At 44.7% G+C, this 20,992-nt stretch overlaps 1 protein-coding gene across 1 annotated transcript in view; it reads left to right on the forward strand.

Annotated features, from left to right (window-relative positions):
- slc15a2 (solute carrier family 15 member 2) overlaps positions 1–20,992 on the forward strand; it is a 237,643-nt gene that overhangs the window by 159,425 nt on the left and 57,226 nt on the right. Inside the window, exons 12-16 of the mRNA XM_072259699.1 lie at positions 1,704–1,785; positions 3,079–3,204; positions 10,440–10,604; positions 14,260–14,306; positions 14,385–14,495. Of these exons, the coding sequence (XP_072115800.1) occupies positions 1,704–1,785; positions 3,079–3,204; positions 10,440–10,604; positions 14,260–14,306; positions 14,385–14,495 (531 nt within the window). The remainder of the gene's footprint in view (positions 1–1,703; positions 1,786–3,078; positions 3,205–10,439; positions 10,605–14,259; positions 14,307–14,384; positions 14,496–20,992) is intronic.

Consider the following 20,992-nt stretch of genomic DNA (forward strand, 5'->3'; position numbering starts at 1 on the left):
CCAGAATAGCTGATCTCCTAGTGGGCTCAACCACGAGCTGCTCTAAAAAACCATCTTGTCAGTACTCTAGAAACTCCCCCTCCTGGTACCCAGCACCAGCATGATTTTCCCAATCTATCTGCATATTGAAGTCTCCCATGATGATTGTAACATTGGCTTTTGCAATGCATTTTATATCTCTGGTTGTAATTTGTAGGCCACATTCCTACTCTTGGTTGGGTGTCTGTTTACAACTCCCATCAGGATCTTTTAACCCTTGCAGTTCCCTAGCTCTATCCACAATGATTCAACATATTCCAACCCTATGTCACCTCTTTCTAATGATCTGATTTCATTTTTTACCAACAGAGCAATGTCTCTCTCTCTGCTTTCCTGCCTGTCCTTTCGATACACTGTGTATCCTCAGACATTAATCTTCCAGCTCTAATCTTCTTTCAGCCATGATTGAGTGATGCCTACAATATCATATCTGCCAATCTGCAACTGTGCTGCAATTTCATCTACCTTATTCTATATACTACATGCATTTGAATACAACATCTTCAGTCCTGTATTCACCCTTTTCAATTTTGTCTGCCTTTTACATTGCAACTCATCCTGTTGTCTGCAATTTTGCTCTATTAACAGCCTCTCCTCACTACACATTGCATTGCCTCTGTTTGTGAACCAGCTATCTCGTCTTCAGCATTATTATCCACCTTTCCTACGATACTTCTTGCATTGAAATAATAGGCAACTCAAGACACTGGTCACACCGTGCTCAATCTTTTGATTCCTAACTTTTTCCAAGGTCTAACCACATCTGCCTCTACAATTTCTGCACCAACTGTTCTGCACTCTAGTTCCCACCGCACAGCATTAATAAACCTTCCCTCCAGTTCGGGTGCAAACCGCCCTTCTGTACGGGTCCCACCTTCCATGGGAGAGAGACCAATGATCCAAAAATCATATGGCCTCACTCCTACACCAACTCCTTAGCCACTAATTAAACTGTATAATCTTCCTAGTTCTGGCCTAACTAGCACATGGAACACATAGCAATCCTGAGATCACAACCCTGGAGGTCCTGCCCTTTCACTTAGTACCTAACCCTAACCCTGAACACCCTATGCCGAAGCTTGTCACTCTGTGATGTGCCTGAACTGTGACCACAACCGTCTGCAGCTTCTTGTGCTCACGTGCAGAGCCCTTGCCATACCAAGCCATTATGAACTCAGACACAATGACTTCTACGGCATGATCCAGATGGGGAGTTTTCATGTTCTACCCAGAAAGTAATCCAGTTTCCTCTCACTGCCTGGATTTTACCACTGATCTATGAAGCAGTGACCCATTAACCTACCAGCCCTCAGTCTCTGGGATGTGTGAGGAGACCAACCCTCACATCTTCAGCATGTGGGAGGGAGCCAACCCACATGTCTCCGGGATGTAGGAGGAAAACCAACCCTCATCTCAGGGATGTGGGACAAAATCAGAGCACCGGGAGGGGAACTTACCCTGTCACAGGCAGAGCGTGCAGCCTCCACACAGGACGTCACCGAGTTCAGGATAGAACCTGGATATCTGGTGCAGCAAGGCAGTGGTTCTGCTTGCTGCACCACAAGGCCTGAGTTGTTCTCCATCCTAGTGACATCCTCCTGCCCTAGTTGCCAGCCTTACGTTCCTCCCCACTGACCATTTTCCTTCCACTCCTTCCTGCACAGGCCCCTGCGGCGAATGACAATTGGAATGATGCTGGCTGCCCTCTCCTTTGTCGCTGCGGCTATTGTGGAGCTGCGGGTGCAGGTTGGTGTGAACAAGAGACTCCTGCCCTCCAATCCCTCCACCCAGCAGGCCCCCACTTCACCAGCTAGGACAAGTAGTCACGTTTGGTTTCTAGTTTGATTTATGTACCAAGATACAGTGAAAAGTTTGTCTTGTATACTGTTGATATAGATCAGACCATTATACAGTGCATTGCAGTAGAACAATGTAAAACCATAACAATAAGCGCAAGATCAATAAGAGATAGATTGTGGGGTCAAGCAAGAGTCCGAATCAGAATCAGGTTTATTATTGCTGACCTTAATGGTGAATCCCATCTTCTGCTAAGTGGTCCTTTCAGATGTTTGAAATTTGGTGTTTTGCTGCAGCAGTGCAATGCAATATACAGTATAGATATTAAAAAGTCTATAAGTTATAAAAAGAAAAATAAGTAATGCAGAAAGAGAACAAAATAATGAGGTAGTGTTCATGGAATCAAAATTGATTCGTAAATCCGAGGACAGAGGAAGGAGGTGCAGGAGATACGGCATCTGTCCTCTTCACATTACTACCATTAGTGAGGAAGTGCAAGAGCATGAAGACACACACTCAGTGTTTTAGGAACAGCTTTAGGGATATGGAGGGCTGTGGTCCTGGTGCAGATTGATGGGAGAAGGCAGTTTGGCAGAAGGCCTGTTTCTGTGTTGTACCTTGCTATGGCTCAATGAGTTTTTTCCCTTCTGCCCTCAGATTTATGAATGGACATTGATTCCATGAACACTACCTCACTATTTTGTTCTCTTTATGTATTATTTATTTTTTTCTTATAACTTGTAGTATTTTTTTAAAAATATGAGAAGAGGGCAGATTCTGTACCTCCTCCCTAATGGTAGTAATGCAAAGAAGACCTAACCTGCTGGGTGTTTCCCTCATTTTAGAGTCATATAGTCATAGAGAAGTACAGCACAGAAATAGGTCCTTCGGCCCATCTAGTACATACCAAACCATTTAAACTGCCTACTCCCATTAACCTGCACTGGGACCATAGCCTTCCATACCCCCGACCATTCGACTGATACGTTAAGAGCAAAAGGATTGCAAGGGACAAAATTGGTCCTGGAAAATCAGAATGGTAATCATGTGTGGAGTCAAAAGAGATGGGGGAGATCTTAACTGCATTTTTTGCATCTGTATTTACCCAAGCAACACACACACAGTCTATAGAAGTAAGGTAAAATAGCATCAACTTCATGGACTCCATGCAGATTGCAGAGAAGAGGGTGTTTCTGCATTCACTAATGTCTTTAATCAGATTGGTATCCTTTTTCTTTTCAGAGCACTGTGGTCCCTGAGCCTCATGTTAATGAAAGCTATGTTCAGTTCCTAAACCTGGCTGATAAAAATGTTAGCATCATTCTCCAGGAACAAAATGGTTTCCCAGCCACGGTGGCACCTTTTCAGGTAATGTTGCCTCATCATTAGTGGACCTCAGAGACAGTGGGGAGCTTCAAAACTGTATACGATAGGACCTGACTGCATGTTCAGCTGGTCTCCTCGTTACAGGAAGAATGTTGAACTTTTTGAAAGTGCAAAGGAGATTTAGCAGGATGCTGCAAAGAGCAATGTCTTCTGAAAATAGGCTGAGTCAACTAGTGCTTTTCTCTTTAGAGTGAAGGAAGATGAGTGATGACTTGAGAAAGGTGTATAAGATGATGAGGATTTGTAGAACGGACAGTCAGCACCTTTTCTGCCAGAGCGGTAACGTTTAAAATCAGAGGGCATCATCTGAAGGTGATTGGAGAAGGTAAAGGGGAGATACCAGAGTTAGGTTCTTTTGTACCAAGAGAGTCGTGGGTACATGGAATGTGCTGCTAGGAATGGTGGTAGAGGTAGACACACTAGGGACTTGTAGAGACTCTTAGACGTTTCAAATTTGCTTATTGTCATTCTTCAGTACACAGATGTAAAGGAGAAAGAAATTATTGTAATTTCAGATCTGATATCGCTTCAAAAACGTAACAAGCATAAAGAACACAATAAAAAATACAGCAGACATAAATATAAAAGCAATCGTATAGGCACAAGGGCGATAGGAGATGAATGGTTATGAGGGAAGGAAGGGCTTGATTGATCTTGGAATAGATTAAAAGGTCAGGACCACATCATGGACCAAAAGGCCTGTACTGTTCTATACTCTATTTATCAGCAGGTCAGCTCAGGATGGGTATGGAACGTGTGATCAGACCTCCTTACTCAGCTCAGGTGGTACCTGGCTTGGATTTTAATCTTAAATCTGAGCAGGGAGGCTGAAATCCTGTTTCCATTCAGTTTCCATTTCCTTCCTAGTCACACCTTGGCTTGTACTGGGAACTCAGCGGTCACTGAGTTCTGCCACAGGAAACAGTTGAGGCCAGTTCATTGGCTATATTTAAGAGGGAGTTAGATATGGCCTTTGTGGCTAAAGGGATCAGGGGGTATGGAGAGAAGGCAGGTACAGGATTCTGAGTTGGATGATCAGCCATGATCATACTGAATGGTGGTGCAGGCTCGAAGGGCCGAATGGCCTACTCCTGCACCTATTTTCTATGTTTCTATGTTTCTACACCTTGGCTTGTACTGGGCATTCACTGGTCACACCTTGGCCTGTACTGGGAGCACTCTGGTCACATAGAGTGAAATGTTGTGGCATTGAGTCCACTCACATAAAATCCAGGCTGATACACACAGCAACAAGACTCTGCTAGATGCAATGTTGCAAATTGCGTGCTATACCAATCAACCCAGACCACTTGGCAGAATACCTCATCACAAGGCCTCAACAACAAGCAGCGAGACTTTGCTTGACTGATGGTGAGAGGGGTTCTCCCAGTGAGGTAATCACTGCATGCCTGGAGTATCACTCCCACAACGTGTTGCCTGCCAGATGACTGCAGTGGGGAAGGGATAGTGCTCACATCTTTGTAGACTATGGGTTTGCAAAGAGGGTCTAGAGAAAGATACGGTTCATCCCAAGCAGCTGTGCGACAGTGGACTCTTTGATCTACAGGCTGTTCCCAGGGACACACACAAAGACAAATGTAAGTACTACTGGCAAATCATCAACTCACCCTGACAGCTGTCATTTGGTCTGCCCAAAACTTTTTGGTCTGTCTGCACATTGAGTTGTTCATGAAGGAAATCTTCCAACTAGCACATTCCGGGCTGCAGGAGTACACACTGAGGGATGCACTGAAACTCGGTGCAGCCGATGCAAGGGCTCGTTGGGGAGAGCCATGGTGTACGGTTCTTCTCTTGCTGGAGAGGAGGGGGCTGAGTTGGGGGGGTGGGGGAAGATGCCCCTCAATTATTGTTTTAGTATACTATCGCAGAGGGCCGCATGCGTGACAACAATGCAGTTGGTGAGTAGGAATGTAATAGGACAATCTGGGAAGTATTGACTTTGAATGAAAAGGCATGGAAAGATTTATTCTTGTAAATATTGCTTTACTATGAATACAGTTTATTTTGATTATTAAAAACATGCTTCACCAAGACCCTGCAAAGGGAGTGAAAGATCCAAAGCCTTTGTTCAAAAGATAGAGTCATGGGCCATTAGAAACAGGCAAAAGACAGTAGGTTCAGGAGTAGGCCATTCGACCCTTCAAGCCAGCACCACCATTCACTGTGATCATGGCTGATCATCCACAATCAGTACCCCGTTCCTGCCTTCTCCCCATATCCCTTGACTCCACTATCTTTAAGAGCTCTATCTAACTCTTTCTTGAAAGCATCCAGAGAACTGGCCTCCACTGCCTTCTGAGGCAGAGCATTCCACAGATCCACAACTCTCTGGGTGAAAAAGTTTTTCCTCAACTCTGTTCTAAATGGCCAATCCCTTATTCTTAAACTGTGGCCTCCGGTTCTGGACTCCCCCAACATCAGGAACAGGTTTCCTGCCTCTGGTGTTTCCAATCCCTTAATAATCTTATATGTTTCAATCAGATCCCCTCTCAGCCTTCTAAATTCCAGTGTATACAAGCTCAGTCGCTCCAATCTTTCAATATATGATAGTCCCACCATCCCGGGAATTAACCTCGTGAACCTGCGCTGCACTCCCTCAATAGCAAGAATGTCCTTCCTTAAATTTGGGGACCAAAACTGCACACAATACTCTAGGTGTGGTCTCACCAGGGCCCTGTACAACTGCAGAAGGACCTCTTTGCTCCTATACTCAACTCCCCTTGTTATGAAGGCCAACATACCATTAGCTACCTGCATGCTTACTTTCAGTGACTGATGAACAAGGACACCTAGATCTCATTGTACTTCCCCTTTTCCTAACTTGACACCATTCAGATAGTAATCTGCCTTCCTGTTTTTGCCACAAAAGTCGATAACCTCACATTTATCCACATTAAACTGCATCTGCCCACTCACCCAACCTGTCCAAGTCACCCTGCATTCTCATAACATCCTCCTCACATTTCACACTGCCACCCAGCTTTGTGTCATCTACAAATTTGCTAATGTTACTTTTAATCCCTTCATCTAAATTATTAATGTATATTGTAAACAGCTGTGGTCCCAGCACTGAGCCTTGAGTCAAGCATGATTTCCCCTTCGTAAATCCATGCTGACTTGGACCTATCCTGCTACTGCTATCCAAATGTGCCGCTATTTCATCTTCTATAATCGACTCCAGCATCTTCCCCACTACTGATGTCATGCTAACTGGTCTATAATTCCCTATTTTCTCTCTCACTCCTTTCTTAAAAAGTGGGATAACATTAGCTACCCTCCAATCCACAGGAACTGATCCTGAATCTATAGAACATTGGAAAATGATTACCAATGCGTCCACAATTTCTAGAGTCATCTCCTTAGGTACCCTGGGATACAGACCATCAGGCCCTGGGGATTTATCAGCCTTCAGTCCCATCAGTTTACCCAACACCATTTTCTGCCTAATGTGAATTTCCTTCAGTTCCTCCGTTACCCTAGGTCCTCTGACCACTATTACATCTAGGAGATTGTTTGTGTCTTCCCTCCTGAAGACAGATCCAAAGTACCTGTTCAACTCATCTGCTATCGCTTTGTTCCCCATAATAAATTCACCCGTTTCTGTCTTCAAGGGCCCAACTTTGGTCTTAATTAATATTTTCCTCTTCACATATCTAAAGAAGCTTTTACTATCCTCCTTTATATTTTTGGCTAGCTTATCTTCATACCTCATCTTTTCTCCCAGTATTGTCTTTTTAGTTATCTTCTGTTGCTCTTTAAAAGTTTCCCATTCCTCTGGCTTCCCGCTCATCTTTGCTATGTTATACTTCTTCCCTTATATTTTTACGCTGTCCTTGTCTTCCCTTGTCAGTCACAGTCGCCCCTTACTCCCCTTAGAATCTTTCTTCCTCTTTGGAATGAACTGATCCTGCACCTTCTGTATTATTCCCAGAAATACCTGCCATTGTTGTTCCACTGTCATCCCTGCTAGGGTATCTTTCCAGTCAACTTTGGCCAGCTCCTCCCTCATGGGTCCATAGTCCCCTTTGTTCAACTGTAATACTGACACTTCCGATTTTCCCTTCTCCTCTCAAATTGTAGATTAAAACTCATCATATTATTGTCACTACCTCTTAATGGCTCCTTTCCATTATCAAATTTGGTTCATTACACAACACTAAATCCAGAATTGCCTTCTCCCTGTAGGCTCAAGCTGCTCTAAGAATCCATCTCAGAGGCACTCCACAAATTCCCTTTCTTGGGGTCCAGTACCAACCTGATTTTCCCAGTCTACCTGCATGTTAAAATCCCCCATAACAACCATAGCATTACCTTTGCGACATGCCAATTTTAACTCTTGATTCAACTTACACCCTATATCCAGGCTACTGTTTGGGGGCCTGTAGATAACTCCCATCAGGGTCTTTTTGCTCTTACAATTTCTCAGTTCTATCCATACTGACTCTACATCTCCTGATTCTATGTCACCCCTCGCAAGGGACTGAATTTCATTCCTCACCAACAGAGCCACTCCACCCCCTCTGCCCACCTGTCTGTCCTTTCCATAGGACGTATACCCTGAATATTCATTTCCCAGCCCTGGTCCACTTGCAGCCATGTCTCTGTTATTCCTACAACATCATACTTGCCGATTTCCAACTGAGCCTCAAGCTCATCCACTTTACTTCTTATACTTCCTATCTAGGAATAATGGTGCACAGTTCCCTGAAGGTGTAGTCTTATGTGGATAGGGTGGTGAAGAAAGCTTTTGGTATGCTGGCCTTTATAAATCTGAGCATTGAGTATTGGAGTTGGGATGTAATGTTGAAATTGTACAAGGCATTGGTGAGGCCAAATTTGGAGTATTGTGTACAGTTCTGGTCACTGAATTATAGGAAAGATGTCAACAAAATTGAGAGAGTACAGAGCAGATTTACTAGAATGTTACCTGGGTTTCATCTCCTAAGTTACAGAAAAAGGTTGAACAAGTTGGGTCTTTGGAGCGTAGAAGGCTAAAGGGGGACTTGATAGAGGTATTTAAAATTATGAGGGGGATAGATAGAGTTGACGTGGATAGGCTTTTTCCACTGAGAGTGGGGGAGATACAAACAAGAGGACATGAGTTGAGAGTTAAAGGGCAAAAGTTTAGGGGTAACATGAGGGGGAACTTCTTTACTCAGAGAGTGGTAGCTGTGGGGAATGAGCTTCCAGCAGAAGTGGTTGAGGCAGGTTCGATGTTGTCATTTAAAGTTAAATTGGATAGCTATATAGACAGAAAAAGAATGGAGGGTTATGGGCTGAGTGCAGGTCGGTGGGCCTAGGTGAGAGTAAGAGTTCGGCACGGACTAGAAGGGCCGAGATGGCCTGTTTCTTTGCTGTAATTGTTATGTGGTTATATGGTTACTTTGTGCATTCATATATAATACTTCTAATCCATTACTCCCCTCAACCCAACTATTTCATGCCAACCAAAAAGCCCATTTAAGCCTGTGCTAATTAGTCATATAGCATAGAGTTGTATAGCTGCAGCCCAACACATCCATGCCAGTCAAGATGCCCGTCTGTTAATCCTTTTTGCCCACATTTCACCCATATCCACATCCCATCCAAGTGTTTTTCAGATGTCATTCTTTTACCTGCTTCTCGCATTTCCCTCAGCAGCTTGCTCTATCGTGCGGATCTTCCTCTGGGTGAGAAGGTATCAGGCTCCTATTAAATCTTCACCCTGTCACATTAAACAACCCAGGGTAAAAGACTGATTGCATTATTAGGAACACGATTCATGACCGATCATCATTGGGTCATTACCACTGAAATGAAGATGATTGGTTGTGGGATCCTGGGGTAAATATTTCACATTAGAAAGGTGACCACAATCCAATGGCTCCAAAGCACTTTAGGAGTTTTTGCTGGAGTTTGGAGCATGAAACAATCTGCTGGAGGAACCAGTGGGTCATCCAGCATCGGTGGAGAGAAATGAGTATCGCTATTGATTTATTATTGTCACGTGGACCAAGATAAAGTGAAAAGCTTATCTGTTCATACAGATCAGGTCATTGAGGTATTATTGAAGTAGATCAAGGTATAACAATAACAATGCAGAATAAAGTGTAAAAGCTCCCAAAAGAGTGGTGTGCAGATAAACGATAAAGTGCAAGGTTATAACGAGGTAGATTGTGAGACCTAGATTCCATCTTATTGTACAAGGAGCCCATTCAACAATCTGATAACAGTGGGATTGAAGCTGCCTTGACCTGGTAGTACGTGCTTTCAGGCTTTTGTATCCTCTGCCCAATGAGAGAGGAAAGATGAGAGAAGACCCTGGTGCCCATCTCAAGTTTCTTCCCCTTCCTCCCCCATCCATTTGCCCATCACCCACCCACCATATACCCTTCTCCTACTGTTCCCATCGGTCCTCCCCTCCTCCCTTATTTGGTTCCATGTTGCATCTTCCTGTCCTATCAGGTTCCATCATTTATAGCCCTTTGTTGCCTCCACCCATCACCTCCAAGCCTGTGTCACTATTTCCACTCTCCCTTCCTCCATCTGCCTATCACACCACCTTCACCAGGATCCACCAATCACCTCCAAGCCTCTGTCATTATTCTTACTCTCCCTTCGTCCATCAGCTTGTTACCCTTCATCACTTGGTAAACAGAGTGAAGGCATTCAAGCTTTTATTTACTCATGCTAACATCTGCTTACATGTAGGAAGTAAGGAAAGTCTTAATGGGATGTTATAGGGTCTTGGTGAGACCATACTTGGAGTATTGTACACAGTTTTGGTTTTCTCACCAGGGAAGATGACCATAGAGTGAATGTCACAAAGATTGACAAGGTTGGTTGCAATTTGCCTTGGGATATTTACAACACCAGCTGTAAGATCAGGGTTCGATTCCCACCACTGTCTGTAAGGAGTTTGTTTGTTCTCCCCGTGACCCCATGGGTTTCCTCAGGGTGTTCTGGTTTCTTGCCACATTCCAAAGACATGCGATTAGGATGAGTAAGTTATGGGCATGCTGTGCTGGCATTGGACGCCTGCTGACATTTATGGGTTACCCCGCACAATCCTCGCTGATTTATTAGATGTAAATGATGCATTTCACTGTACGTTTTGACATACGTGTAACAAATAAAGCTACTCTTTACCCTATGCAGAAATAAGTTTTATTATATTGTCATGCTTAAAAAAATCTAAAATGATTCTTTTATGCCAGGATCCAGATGATTATATCAAGCTACAACTTAATTCTAAAAATCACTCGTTCATGTTTGATTTGAACTATGAAGGCAGGAAGACAGTTTGTAACCAAACTCTCAGTGAAACCTCAGCATACAGCATTCTGCTCTATAAAGTGGGTACAAACCTGGATTGCAGATTGGTAAGTAATAACCAGTAACCAGAACTTGCACACTTTAGCAAGGTCAGATCAGTTCAGAATCAGAATCAGGTTTATTATCACTGGTGTATGTCGTGAAATGTGTTAACTTAACAGCAGCAGTTCAATGTAATACATAATGTAGAAGAAAAAAAGATAATAATGAATAAATAAATCACTTACAGTATAGATATATTAAATAGATTGAAAATCGTGCAAAAACAGAAATAATATACATTAAAAAAGTGAGCTAGTGCTCACAGGTTCAATATCCATTTAGGAATTCGATGGCTGAGGGGAAGAAGCTGTTCCTGAATCACTAAGTGTGTGCCTTCAGGCTTCTGTACCTCCTACCTGATGGTAACAGTGAGAAAAGGGTATGCCTTTTTGATAATGGATGCTGCCATTCTGAGACACCTCTCATAGAAACACAGAAAACCTACAGCACAATACAGGCCCTTTGGCCCACAAAGCTGTGCCAAACATGTACTTACTTTAGAAATTACCTCGGACTACCCATAGCCCTCTGTTTTTCTAAGTTCCATGTGCCTATCCAGGAGTCTCTTAAAAGACCCTATCGTTTCCGCCTCCACCACCGTCGCTGGCAGCCCATTCCACGCACTCACCACTCTCTGCGTAAAAAACTTACCCCTGACAGCTCCTCTGTACCTACTTCCAAGCACCTTAAAACTGTACCCTCTCGTGTTATCCATTTCAGCCCTGAGGAAAAGCCCTCTGACTATCCACACGATCAATGCCTTTCATCATCTGATACACCTCTATCAGGTCACCTCTCATCCTCTGTTGCTCCAAGGAGAAAAGGCCAAGTGCACTCAACCTGCTTTCATAAGGCATGCTCCCCAATCCAGGCAGCATCCTTGTAAATCTCCTCTACACCCTTTCTGTAATTTCCATATCCTTCCTGTAGTGAGCTGACCAGAACTGAGCATAGTACTCCAAGTGGGGTCTGACCAGGGTCCTATATAGCTGCAACATTACCTCTCTGCTCTTGAAATCAATCCCACGGTTGATGAAGGCCAATACACTGTATACCTTCTTAACCACACAATCAACCTGTGCAGCAGCTTTGAGTGTCCGATGGACTTGGACCCCAAGATCCCCCTGATCCTCCACACTGCTAAGTGTCTTACCATTAATACTATATTCTGCCATCATATTTGACCTACCAAAATGAACCACCTCGCATTTATCTGGGTTGAATTCCATCTGCCACTTCTCAGCCCAGTTTTACATTCTATCGATGTCCCACTGTAACCTCTGACAGCCCTCCACACTATCCAGAACACACCCAACCTTTGTGTCATCAGCAAATTTACTAACCCATCCCTCCACTTCCTCATCCAGGTCACTTATAAAAATCACGAAGAGAAGTGGTCCCAGAGCAGATACTTGAGGCACACCACTGGTCACCAACCTCCATGCAGAATGTGACCTGTCTACAACCACACTTTGCCTTCTGTGGGCAAACCAGTTTTGGATCCACAGAGCAATGTCCCTTTGGATCCCATGCCTCCTTACTTTCTCAATAAGCCTTGCATGGGGAACCTTATCAAATGCCTTGCTGAAATCCATATACACTACATCTACTGCTCTACCTTTATCAATATGTTTAGTCACATCCTCAAAATATTCAATCAGTCTCGTAAGGCACGACCTGCCGTTGACAAAGCCCTGCTGACCTAATCATATTATGCCTCTCCAAATGTTCATAAATCCTGCCTCTCAGGATCTTCTCCATCAACTCACTGGTCTATAACTTCCTGGGCTATATCTACTCCCTTCCTTGAACAAGAGTACAACATCTGCAACCCTCCAATCCTCTGGAACCTCTCCCGTCCCTATTGATGATGCAAAGATCATCACTCAGCAATCTCCTCCCTCGCCTCCCACAGTAGCCTGGGGTACATCTGATCTGGTTGGCACAGGTTTTCAGAGCCTTACTAGGTACTCCATCGTGACCTTCTGCCTTGCGAGGGTTCACTCTCTTTAAAGACAGCGTAACATCGGCCTCTGAGACAGAGATCACAGGGTCATCAGGTGCAGCAGGGATCTTCACAGCTGTACTTATAAAGGGCATTGAGTTCATCTGGTAGTGAAGCATCGCTGCTATTCATACTCTGGGTTTCACTTTGTAGGAAGTAACATCTTAGAAACCCTACCAGAGTTGTCGTACATCCGATGTTGCCTCCAACCTCATTCAAAATTGATAAGCCCCATGGTGAATGTTGTTAAGCTAGTCTATATCATTCCAGCAGAGGAAAAGCTCAAGGCTGTTCTCAGGGTCTCCTTAAAAAGATACAGTATCTTCTCTAACTCCTGGTCAGCAATCATACTTTGACTTTCGCAAGACAGCCTTTGACACAGTGCACTGCTGGACCAGGGAGCTGCACTTCACTATTTCACCACTGGAGGGTAGTGTGATGCAACTTGCCACTGAAGGACTGCAATTCTCCACACCAACACATGGGGGCGTTTACTCCTCCACCACACTGCAGATGGATGAATGGTTCTTGTTCTAATTGGTGGGTGATGTGACACAGGGATCAGCGCTGGGGGCTCATCATCTCATTGACGAAGGTAACGGCAAGTATGCTGATGGTAAAGGAGGGAACTGTCAGAGAGGAATGGTTAGTGTATGAGTTAAAAGGACAGTGTGTGTTTGAGAGGGAGAGTGTGTAGGACAGAGGGAGAGATTGTGTAGGTGAGAGGATCAGTGTGTGTGAGAGAAGGAGAGACTGTAGGAGAGAGGGTCAGTGTGTGTGTGAGGGAGAGATTGTGTAGGTGAGAGGGTCAGTGTGTGTGAGAGAGAGATTGTGTAGGAGAGAGGGTCAGTGTGTGTGAGAGAGGGAGAGACTGTAGGAGAGAGAGATTGTGTAGAACAGAGGGTCAGTGTGTGTGTGTGAGGGAGAGATTGTGTAGGAGAGAGGGTCAGTGTGTGTGTGTGTGACAGAGGGATTGTGTAGGTGAGAGGGTCAGAGTGTGTGAGGGAGAGATTGTGTAGGAGAGAGGGTCAGTGTGTGTGTGAGGGAGAGATTGTGTAGGAGAGTCAGTGTGTGTGAGGGAGAGATTGTGTGGGTGAGAGACTCAGTGTGTGAGAGGGAGAGATTGTGTAGAAAAGAAGGTCAGTGTGTGAGAGGGAGAGATTGTGTAGGTGAGAGGGTCAGTGTGTGTGAGGGAGAGATTGTGTAGGTGAGAGCGTCAGTGTGTGTGTGAGGGAGAGATTGTGTAGGAGAGATAATCTGCACCACTTCATTAGGCAGAGAATTCCACAGATTCACCACCCTCTGGGAAAAGCAGTTCCTCCTCATCTCCATCCTAAATCTACTCTCCCTGAATCTTGAGCCTATGTCTCCCAGTTCTAGTCTTACCTACCAGTGGAAGCAACTTTCCTGCCTCTATTTTATCTATCCCTTTCATAATTTTATATGTTTCGATAAGATCTTCTAAATTCCAGCAAGTACAGTCCCAGGTACACTACACTCAGTACCCTCTTCAAGATTATTAGTATAAGGAAGTGAGGCAGTGTGTTTTTAGAGGAAGAGGATGAGGAGGTGTTTGGACCTTGAAGTGGGAAATCTGAATACCATTCCCGTTCATCTCTGCGATCTCACAGTAATTCTCTTATCTTTACATCCAGCTGGAAGATGAAAAGTCCAAACCAGAGAAGGGAAAAGCCACGCTGAGGTAGGACATAGTCCTGGAGATTCCCTCAGTCATTTTCTTGATTTGACTTCCCACTCAAGACCTGGTTTCTGTCCACAGAATTGTAAATGCCCACAAAAAAGAGTTGAACTTCACACTAGGCAACGAGGAATTCGGGACCGTGGGTGCTAACTACAGCAGCTCTGCTTACAAAGTGGTGACACGAGGACAGTAAGTGGAGCTCCCTGAGCTTGTTTGGGACAATACGAGCGAGCAAAGTTACTATTTTGGGGGAATGGGGAGATAACTGTTGCACCCAGAGGTTAGCCCTCCTGTTCAGTGTACCAGCTTTAAATCCTCAGATCAGCACCGGGACACAGAGGCAGAGTACTGCAGGTGAACCAACTGTAAGCCCCCAGAGCAGCACAGTGTACAGAGATAGAGTACTGCAGTGTCTGGGTCTGAAATGAAATTAGAAAATTCCATAAATACTCAGTACATCTGGCAGCATCTGTGGAAAAGAACCTCAGGTGGATGGTCCTGTACCAGCATAGTACAGGTCCCTTTCCCACAATGTCAGTACCAAGAATAAACTGAACCTTGGGGTCACTCAAAATGCTGGAGGAACTCTGCAGATCTTATTCTGGTTCTAGACTCCTCCCACCATAGGAAACATTGTCTGGTCCTAGACTCCCTGTTATAGGAAACAACCATCCATTATTGATACTTTTCCTTATACAATAGGTTTCAATGAGATCACCCCTCATTCTTCTAAACTCCAGCAAGCACAGGCCCAGAGTCATCAAATGCTCCTCATACATTAATCCTTTCATCCTCAGGATCATTCTCGAGAACGTCTTCTGAATCCTCTCCAATGCCAATACATCTTTTCGTTAATAAGGGGTCCAAAACTGCTCACAATACTCCAAGTGCAGTCTGACCAATGCCTTATAAAGCCTTAGCTTTACATCCTTGCGACTATATTCTGTTCCTCTCAGAATGAATGCTAACATTACATTAGCCTTCCTTACCATTGTCTCAACCTGCAAGTTAAGCTTTAGGGAATCCTGCGTGAGGACTCTCAAGTCCCTTTTCATCTTCCCCCATTTAGAAAATAGTCTGCACCTTTACTCCTTCTACCGAAGTGCATGATCATACACTTTCTGACACTATGATCCATCTGACACTTTTTTGCCCATTCTCCTAATCTGTCTAAGACAGACCTTCTGCAGAAACCCTGCTTCTTCAGCGCTACCTACTACCCCACCTACCTTCATCATAACCACAACCTTAGCCACAAAACCATTAATTTTGTCATCCAAATCATTAACATATAAAAAGTAGTCCCAACACTGACCTATTCCAAGGATCAATTTAACCCTTTCCTCCCAACTACCCCATTTTTCTTTCATTCTTGACACTTCCTAAGAGTTTCTAATGTATTTGCTTCTACCACCACCCCTAGAAATGCACTCCACTGTCACAATGGCGGGGGCATTGGGAGCAAGGGTGGACCCAAATGCAAGACACATCTTGTGAGGTTACTTAGATTTAGTTTATTGTTTGATATCAGGAGAGCTAGGCAGGAGCAGGAGTAGCGAACTGGATAAGGACTGAGGACTATGACTAGGCTGGGACCAAGGGTCTGGGCTAGGACTCGGAATCAGCTTCCAGAACTAGAGGAGACATGAAGAGGCTAGGGTATGGAGTCCAAGCCCGAGACTGGGCAAGGACCCAGTATCTGGGTCTTACCTCATTCTCGGACCCCAGAACCAGGCATGGACATGACATGGGCTAGGGAGAGGAGGAACATGGGAACACAGAGCCTCGGTCTCGGGAGAGCAGGTACATGGAACCATGGACACATACACAGAACAGAGAGCCGGGACCCCTCCTTGGGTACAGGACATAGGGCCGGGACTCACACACAGAACAAAGAGCCGGGACCCCTCCTTGGGTACAGGACTTAAGGCCGGGACTCATGACCCTCCGTGGGGCAACGGCAAGATGGTCTGACTTACCCCATGGAGGCAAGGACAGGACAAGACAAGACATGACTCCCCGCGGAGCAATGGCAAGATGGCCAGACTTACCCCACGGAGGCAAGGACAAGACAAGACAAGACCAACACGGATGAACACCAGACAGTACCTATCTAGCTCCGGTGAGGCAGAGGCTGCAGACGAGGGCTAGAGATGAGAGGGGCAGAGAAGGGATTCAGACAAGGGGGTAGGACAGGAATCACAGACCGCCAGGGCCAGGACTTGACTTGGTACTTGAACGCCGCCAGGGCCAGGACTTGACTTGGTACTTGGATGCCGTCCGAGCCAGGACATGGTGCTTGGAGCCTCCGGGTAGTGGCGAGCTCTCGACTCAGCCCGGGAACAGTAGACTGCGGCTCTTAATTCTCTCCGGCGGGTTAACTGACGGACCCACCTTGATGAGGAAACTTTGCAGGCTCGCTTTGGCGAGGTAACTGGACAGGGTTGCTCCGGTGAGGAAAGGCGAATTACCGGCACTCGCTTCGGGCGGAGACAAGGCTTGCTCCGGCCAGATGACATTGGCACGCCATGACTTTGCAGACTTTGCAGACGCTCCCGCACCGAACAGCTGAAAGCCGGAGACTATAAGCTATCGGTTCAGCCGAGTGTTAATTGCCTCTAATCACCAAAGTCGAGGGACACGGGAAAACAGGGAATCAATGGTCCGGATCGTAATATAAACAAGCTACATTTAAAGGGACCCCAATCCGGACCGTGACATCCACACACTCACTAAACTACCTCTGACCAACCCCTCCCACCTCTATTTTCCTCTAATCACTTTAAAATTATGCCCTATCATATTATCCATTTTCACCTTGGTTGTGCACTCTATCAACGATTCTTACCATCTTATACATTTTTATCAGGTCACTTACAGCCCAGGAAAAGACCCTTCAGCCATGAGGTCTGTACCAACCGGAATGCCAAGTTAAAGTAAACATAAGGGACACACACAAAATACTGGAGGAACTCAGCAGGACAGGCAGCATCCACAGAGGGACATAAGCAGTAAACATTTCAGACTGAGACCCTTCACTCTGCCTGAAACATGAGCTTTTTATTTCCCATCATAGATGCTTTTTGACCTGCTGAGTTCAGAGAACACAGAACAGTTCGGCCCAAGAACAGGCTGTTTGACCCACGATGTTGTGTTGAACCAATTAAATTAATAACCAAACTAATGCCCTCAATCCACACAATGTCCATGTCCTTCCATTTCCCTCACATTCATGTGCCTATCAGAGCATCACTTAAAAGTCCCTAATGTACGTATCTGTCTCTACTACCACCCCAAGCAGCACATTCCAGACATCCACCACTATCGGTAAAAAACTTGCCCCTCACATCTTTTTTTAACTTAATCCCTCTCACCTTAAATACCTGGTATTAGACATTTCAACCCTGACATAAAAGAGCCACCTGTCTTCCCTCAGCTCCCACCCTCTTCCCAGAGAAAACAACGAGTTTGTCCAATTTCTCATTATAGCATATGCCCTCTAATCATAAAAAAAACTTTTTTGCACTCTGTCCAAAGCCTCGACACCCTTTCTGTATTGGGGGGATAGCCAGAACTACATTCAATGCACCAGAGATGCCGACCTAGAATTTTATAAAGCTGCAACATAACTTCCTGACTTTTGAACTCAATGCCTCGACTAGTAGAGGCAAGCATGATGTATTACTAAAATCCATATAGATAATATCCACAACTTCACCTTCGTTAATCATCCTAGTCACCTTATCAAAAATACTCCATCAAGTTAGTTTGACACGACTTGCCTTGCACAAAGCCATGCTGGCTCTTCCTAATCAGGCCATGGTTTCCAAATGCTCATAAATCCTATCCCTGAGAATTCTTCCAGTAACCTCCCTACCACTGACGTGAGACACAACAGATTATAGTTCCCCTTTCTTGAATAATGAAGCAACGTTAGCTAATCGCCAGTCCTTTGGAACCTAATCTGTCACTAAAGAGGTCAAGCCCCTAGCAGTTTCATCTCCTGTCTCTCTCAATAACCTGGGAATATTCCATCAGGCTCTGGAGACTCATCCGTTTTAATGTTCTTTAAGCGACCCAACACTACCTCCTCCTTTACCTCAAAATACCCAAGCATATTAACTCCATAAGACCATAAGACCATTTGGCTGATCAAGTCTGCTCTTCCATTTCTTCATGCCTGATCCAGTTTTCCTCTCAGCCCCAGCCTCCTACCTTCTCCCTATATCCCTTCATTCCCTGACCAATCAAGAATCTATCAAACTCTATTTCAAATATACGTCAAGACTTGGCCTTCACACCTGCCTGTGACAATGAATTCTACAGACTCACCACTCTCTGGCTAAAGAAATGCTCCTCATATCCATTCTAAAATGATGCTCCTCTATTCTGATGCTGTTTCTAAACTCTCCCACCATAGGAAACATCCTCTCCACATCCAATCTATCAAGGCCTTTCAGCATTCGATAGGTTTCATTTAGGTCACCCTCATTCTTCTGAATTCCTGTGAGTATAGGCCCAGAGCCATCAAACGCTCTTCATGTGTGGAGGTAATGTTACAGCTGTATAGGACCCTGGTCAGACCCCTCTTGGAGTACTGTGCTCAGTTCTGGTCACCTCACTACAGGAAAGATTTGGAAACTATAGAAAGGGTGCAGAGGAGACTTACAAGGATGTTGCCTGGATTGGGGAGCATGCCTTATGAGAATCGGTTGAGTGAACTCGGCCTTTCCCCCTTGGAGCAGCAGAGGATGAGAGGTGACTTGATAGAGGTGTATAAGATGATGAGAGGCATTGATCGTGTGGATAGTCAGGGGCTTTCCCCCAGGGCTGAAATGGCTAGCATGAGAGGGCACAGTTTTAAGGTACTTGGAAGTAGGTACAGAGGAGATGTCGGGCAAGTTTTTTTATTCAGAGAGTGGTGAGTGTGTGGAATGGGCTGCCATCGACTGTGGTGGAGGCAGATACGATAGGGTCTTTTAAGAGACTCCTGGTTAGGTACATGGAGCTTAGAAAAATAGAGAGCTATGGGTAACCCTAGGTAATTTGTAAAGTAAGTACACGTTTGTACATGTTCAGCACAGCATTGTGGGCCGAAGGGCCTGTATTGTGCTGCAGGTTTTCTATGTTTCTATGATTCTCACCTTGTCTGCTGGAGCAAACTCATGCCTTCAGAAAATAGAAAAGGTAAGTCAAAAGAGCAATATTATGGTAGTCACGGGAGATTTTAACCTGTAGGTCGATTGGAAAAATCAGGTTGGTAATGGATCTCAAGAGAGTGTTTGTTGAATGCCTAAGAGATAGCTTTTTAGAGCAGTTTGTCGATTAGCCTACTAGGGGATCAGCTGCACTCGATTGGGTGTTATGTAATGAACCAGAGGCAATTAGGGAGCTTAGGGTAAAAGAATCCTTTGGAACCAGTGATCACAATATAATTGTGTTCAGCTTGAAATTTGATAGGGAGAAAGTAAAGTAGCAGTATTTCAGTGGGGTAAGGGAAATTACAGTGGTATGAGAGAAGAGTTAGCCGAAGTAAATTGGAAGGAGTTGCTGGTTGGGATGTCAGCAGAGCAGCAATGGTGTGCATTTCTGGGAAAAATGAGGGAAGTACAGGACATGCGTATTCCAAAAATGAAGAAATACTCAAATGGTAAAAGAGAAATGAGACTGGCTATAGGACCACTAGAAAATAAGGCAGGAGAAATAAAAATGGGGGGACAAGGAGATGGCTGATGAACTAAATGAGCATTTTACATCAGTCTTCTCAGTGGAAGACACTAGCAGTATGCCTGATGTTGTAGTGTGTGAAGGAAGAGAAGTGGGGGTATTGCAAGAGAGAAGGTGCTCAAAAAGCTGAAAGACCTAAAGGTACATAAGTCACCCAGACCAGAGGATCTGCACCCTGGGGTTCTGAAAGAGGTAGCGTTAGATATTGTGGTGGCATTAGAAATGATCTTTCAAAAATGATTGGACTCTGGCATGGTGCCAGAGGACTGGAAAATTGTAAATGTTACTCCACTCTTTAAGAAAGGAAGAAGGCAGCAGAAAGGAAATTATAGATCAGTTAGCCTGACCTCAGTGGTTGGGAAGATGTTGGAGTCAATTGTTAAGGATGAAGTGATGGAATACTTGGTGACACAGGACATAATAGTACAAAGTCAGCATGGTTTCCTTCATGGAAAATCCTGCCTGACAAACCTGTTGGAATTCTTTGAGGAGATTACAAGTAGGATAGATAAAGGGAATGCAGTGGATATTGTATATTTGGACTTTCAGAAGGCCCTTGACAAGGTGCCACACATAAGGCTATTTAACAAGTTACGAGCCCATGGTATTACAGGAAAGTTACTAACATGGTTAGGCATTGGCTGATTGATAGGAGGCAGCTAGTTCGAATAAAATGATCCTTTTCTGTTTGGTTCCCAGTGACTAGTGGTGTTCCACAGGGGTCGGTGTTGGGACTACCTTTTTATGCTGTATATACATGATTTAGATGATGGAATAGATGGCTTTGTTGTGGAGTTTGCAGATGATACAAAGATTGGTGGAGGGGCAGGCAGCATTGAGGAAACAGGTAGGATGCAGAAGGACTTAGACAGATTAGGAGAATGGGCAAGAAAATGGCAATGAAATACAATGTTGGAAAATGTATGGTTATGCACTTTGGTAGTAGAAATAAATGTGTG

Source organism: Mobula birostris, chromosome 6, assembly GCF_030028105.1.
Source record: "Mobula birostris isolate sMobBir1 chromosome 6, sMobBir1.hap1, whole genome shotgun sequence".
Lineage (NCBI taxonomy): Eukaryota > Metazoa > Chordata > Chondrichthyes > Myliobatiformes > Myliobatidae > Mobula > Mobula birostris.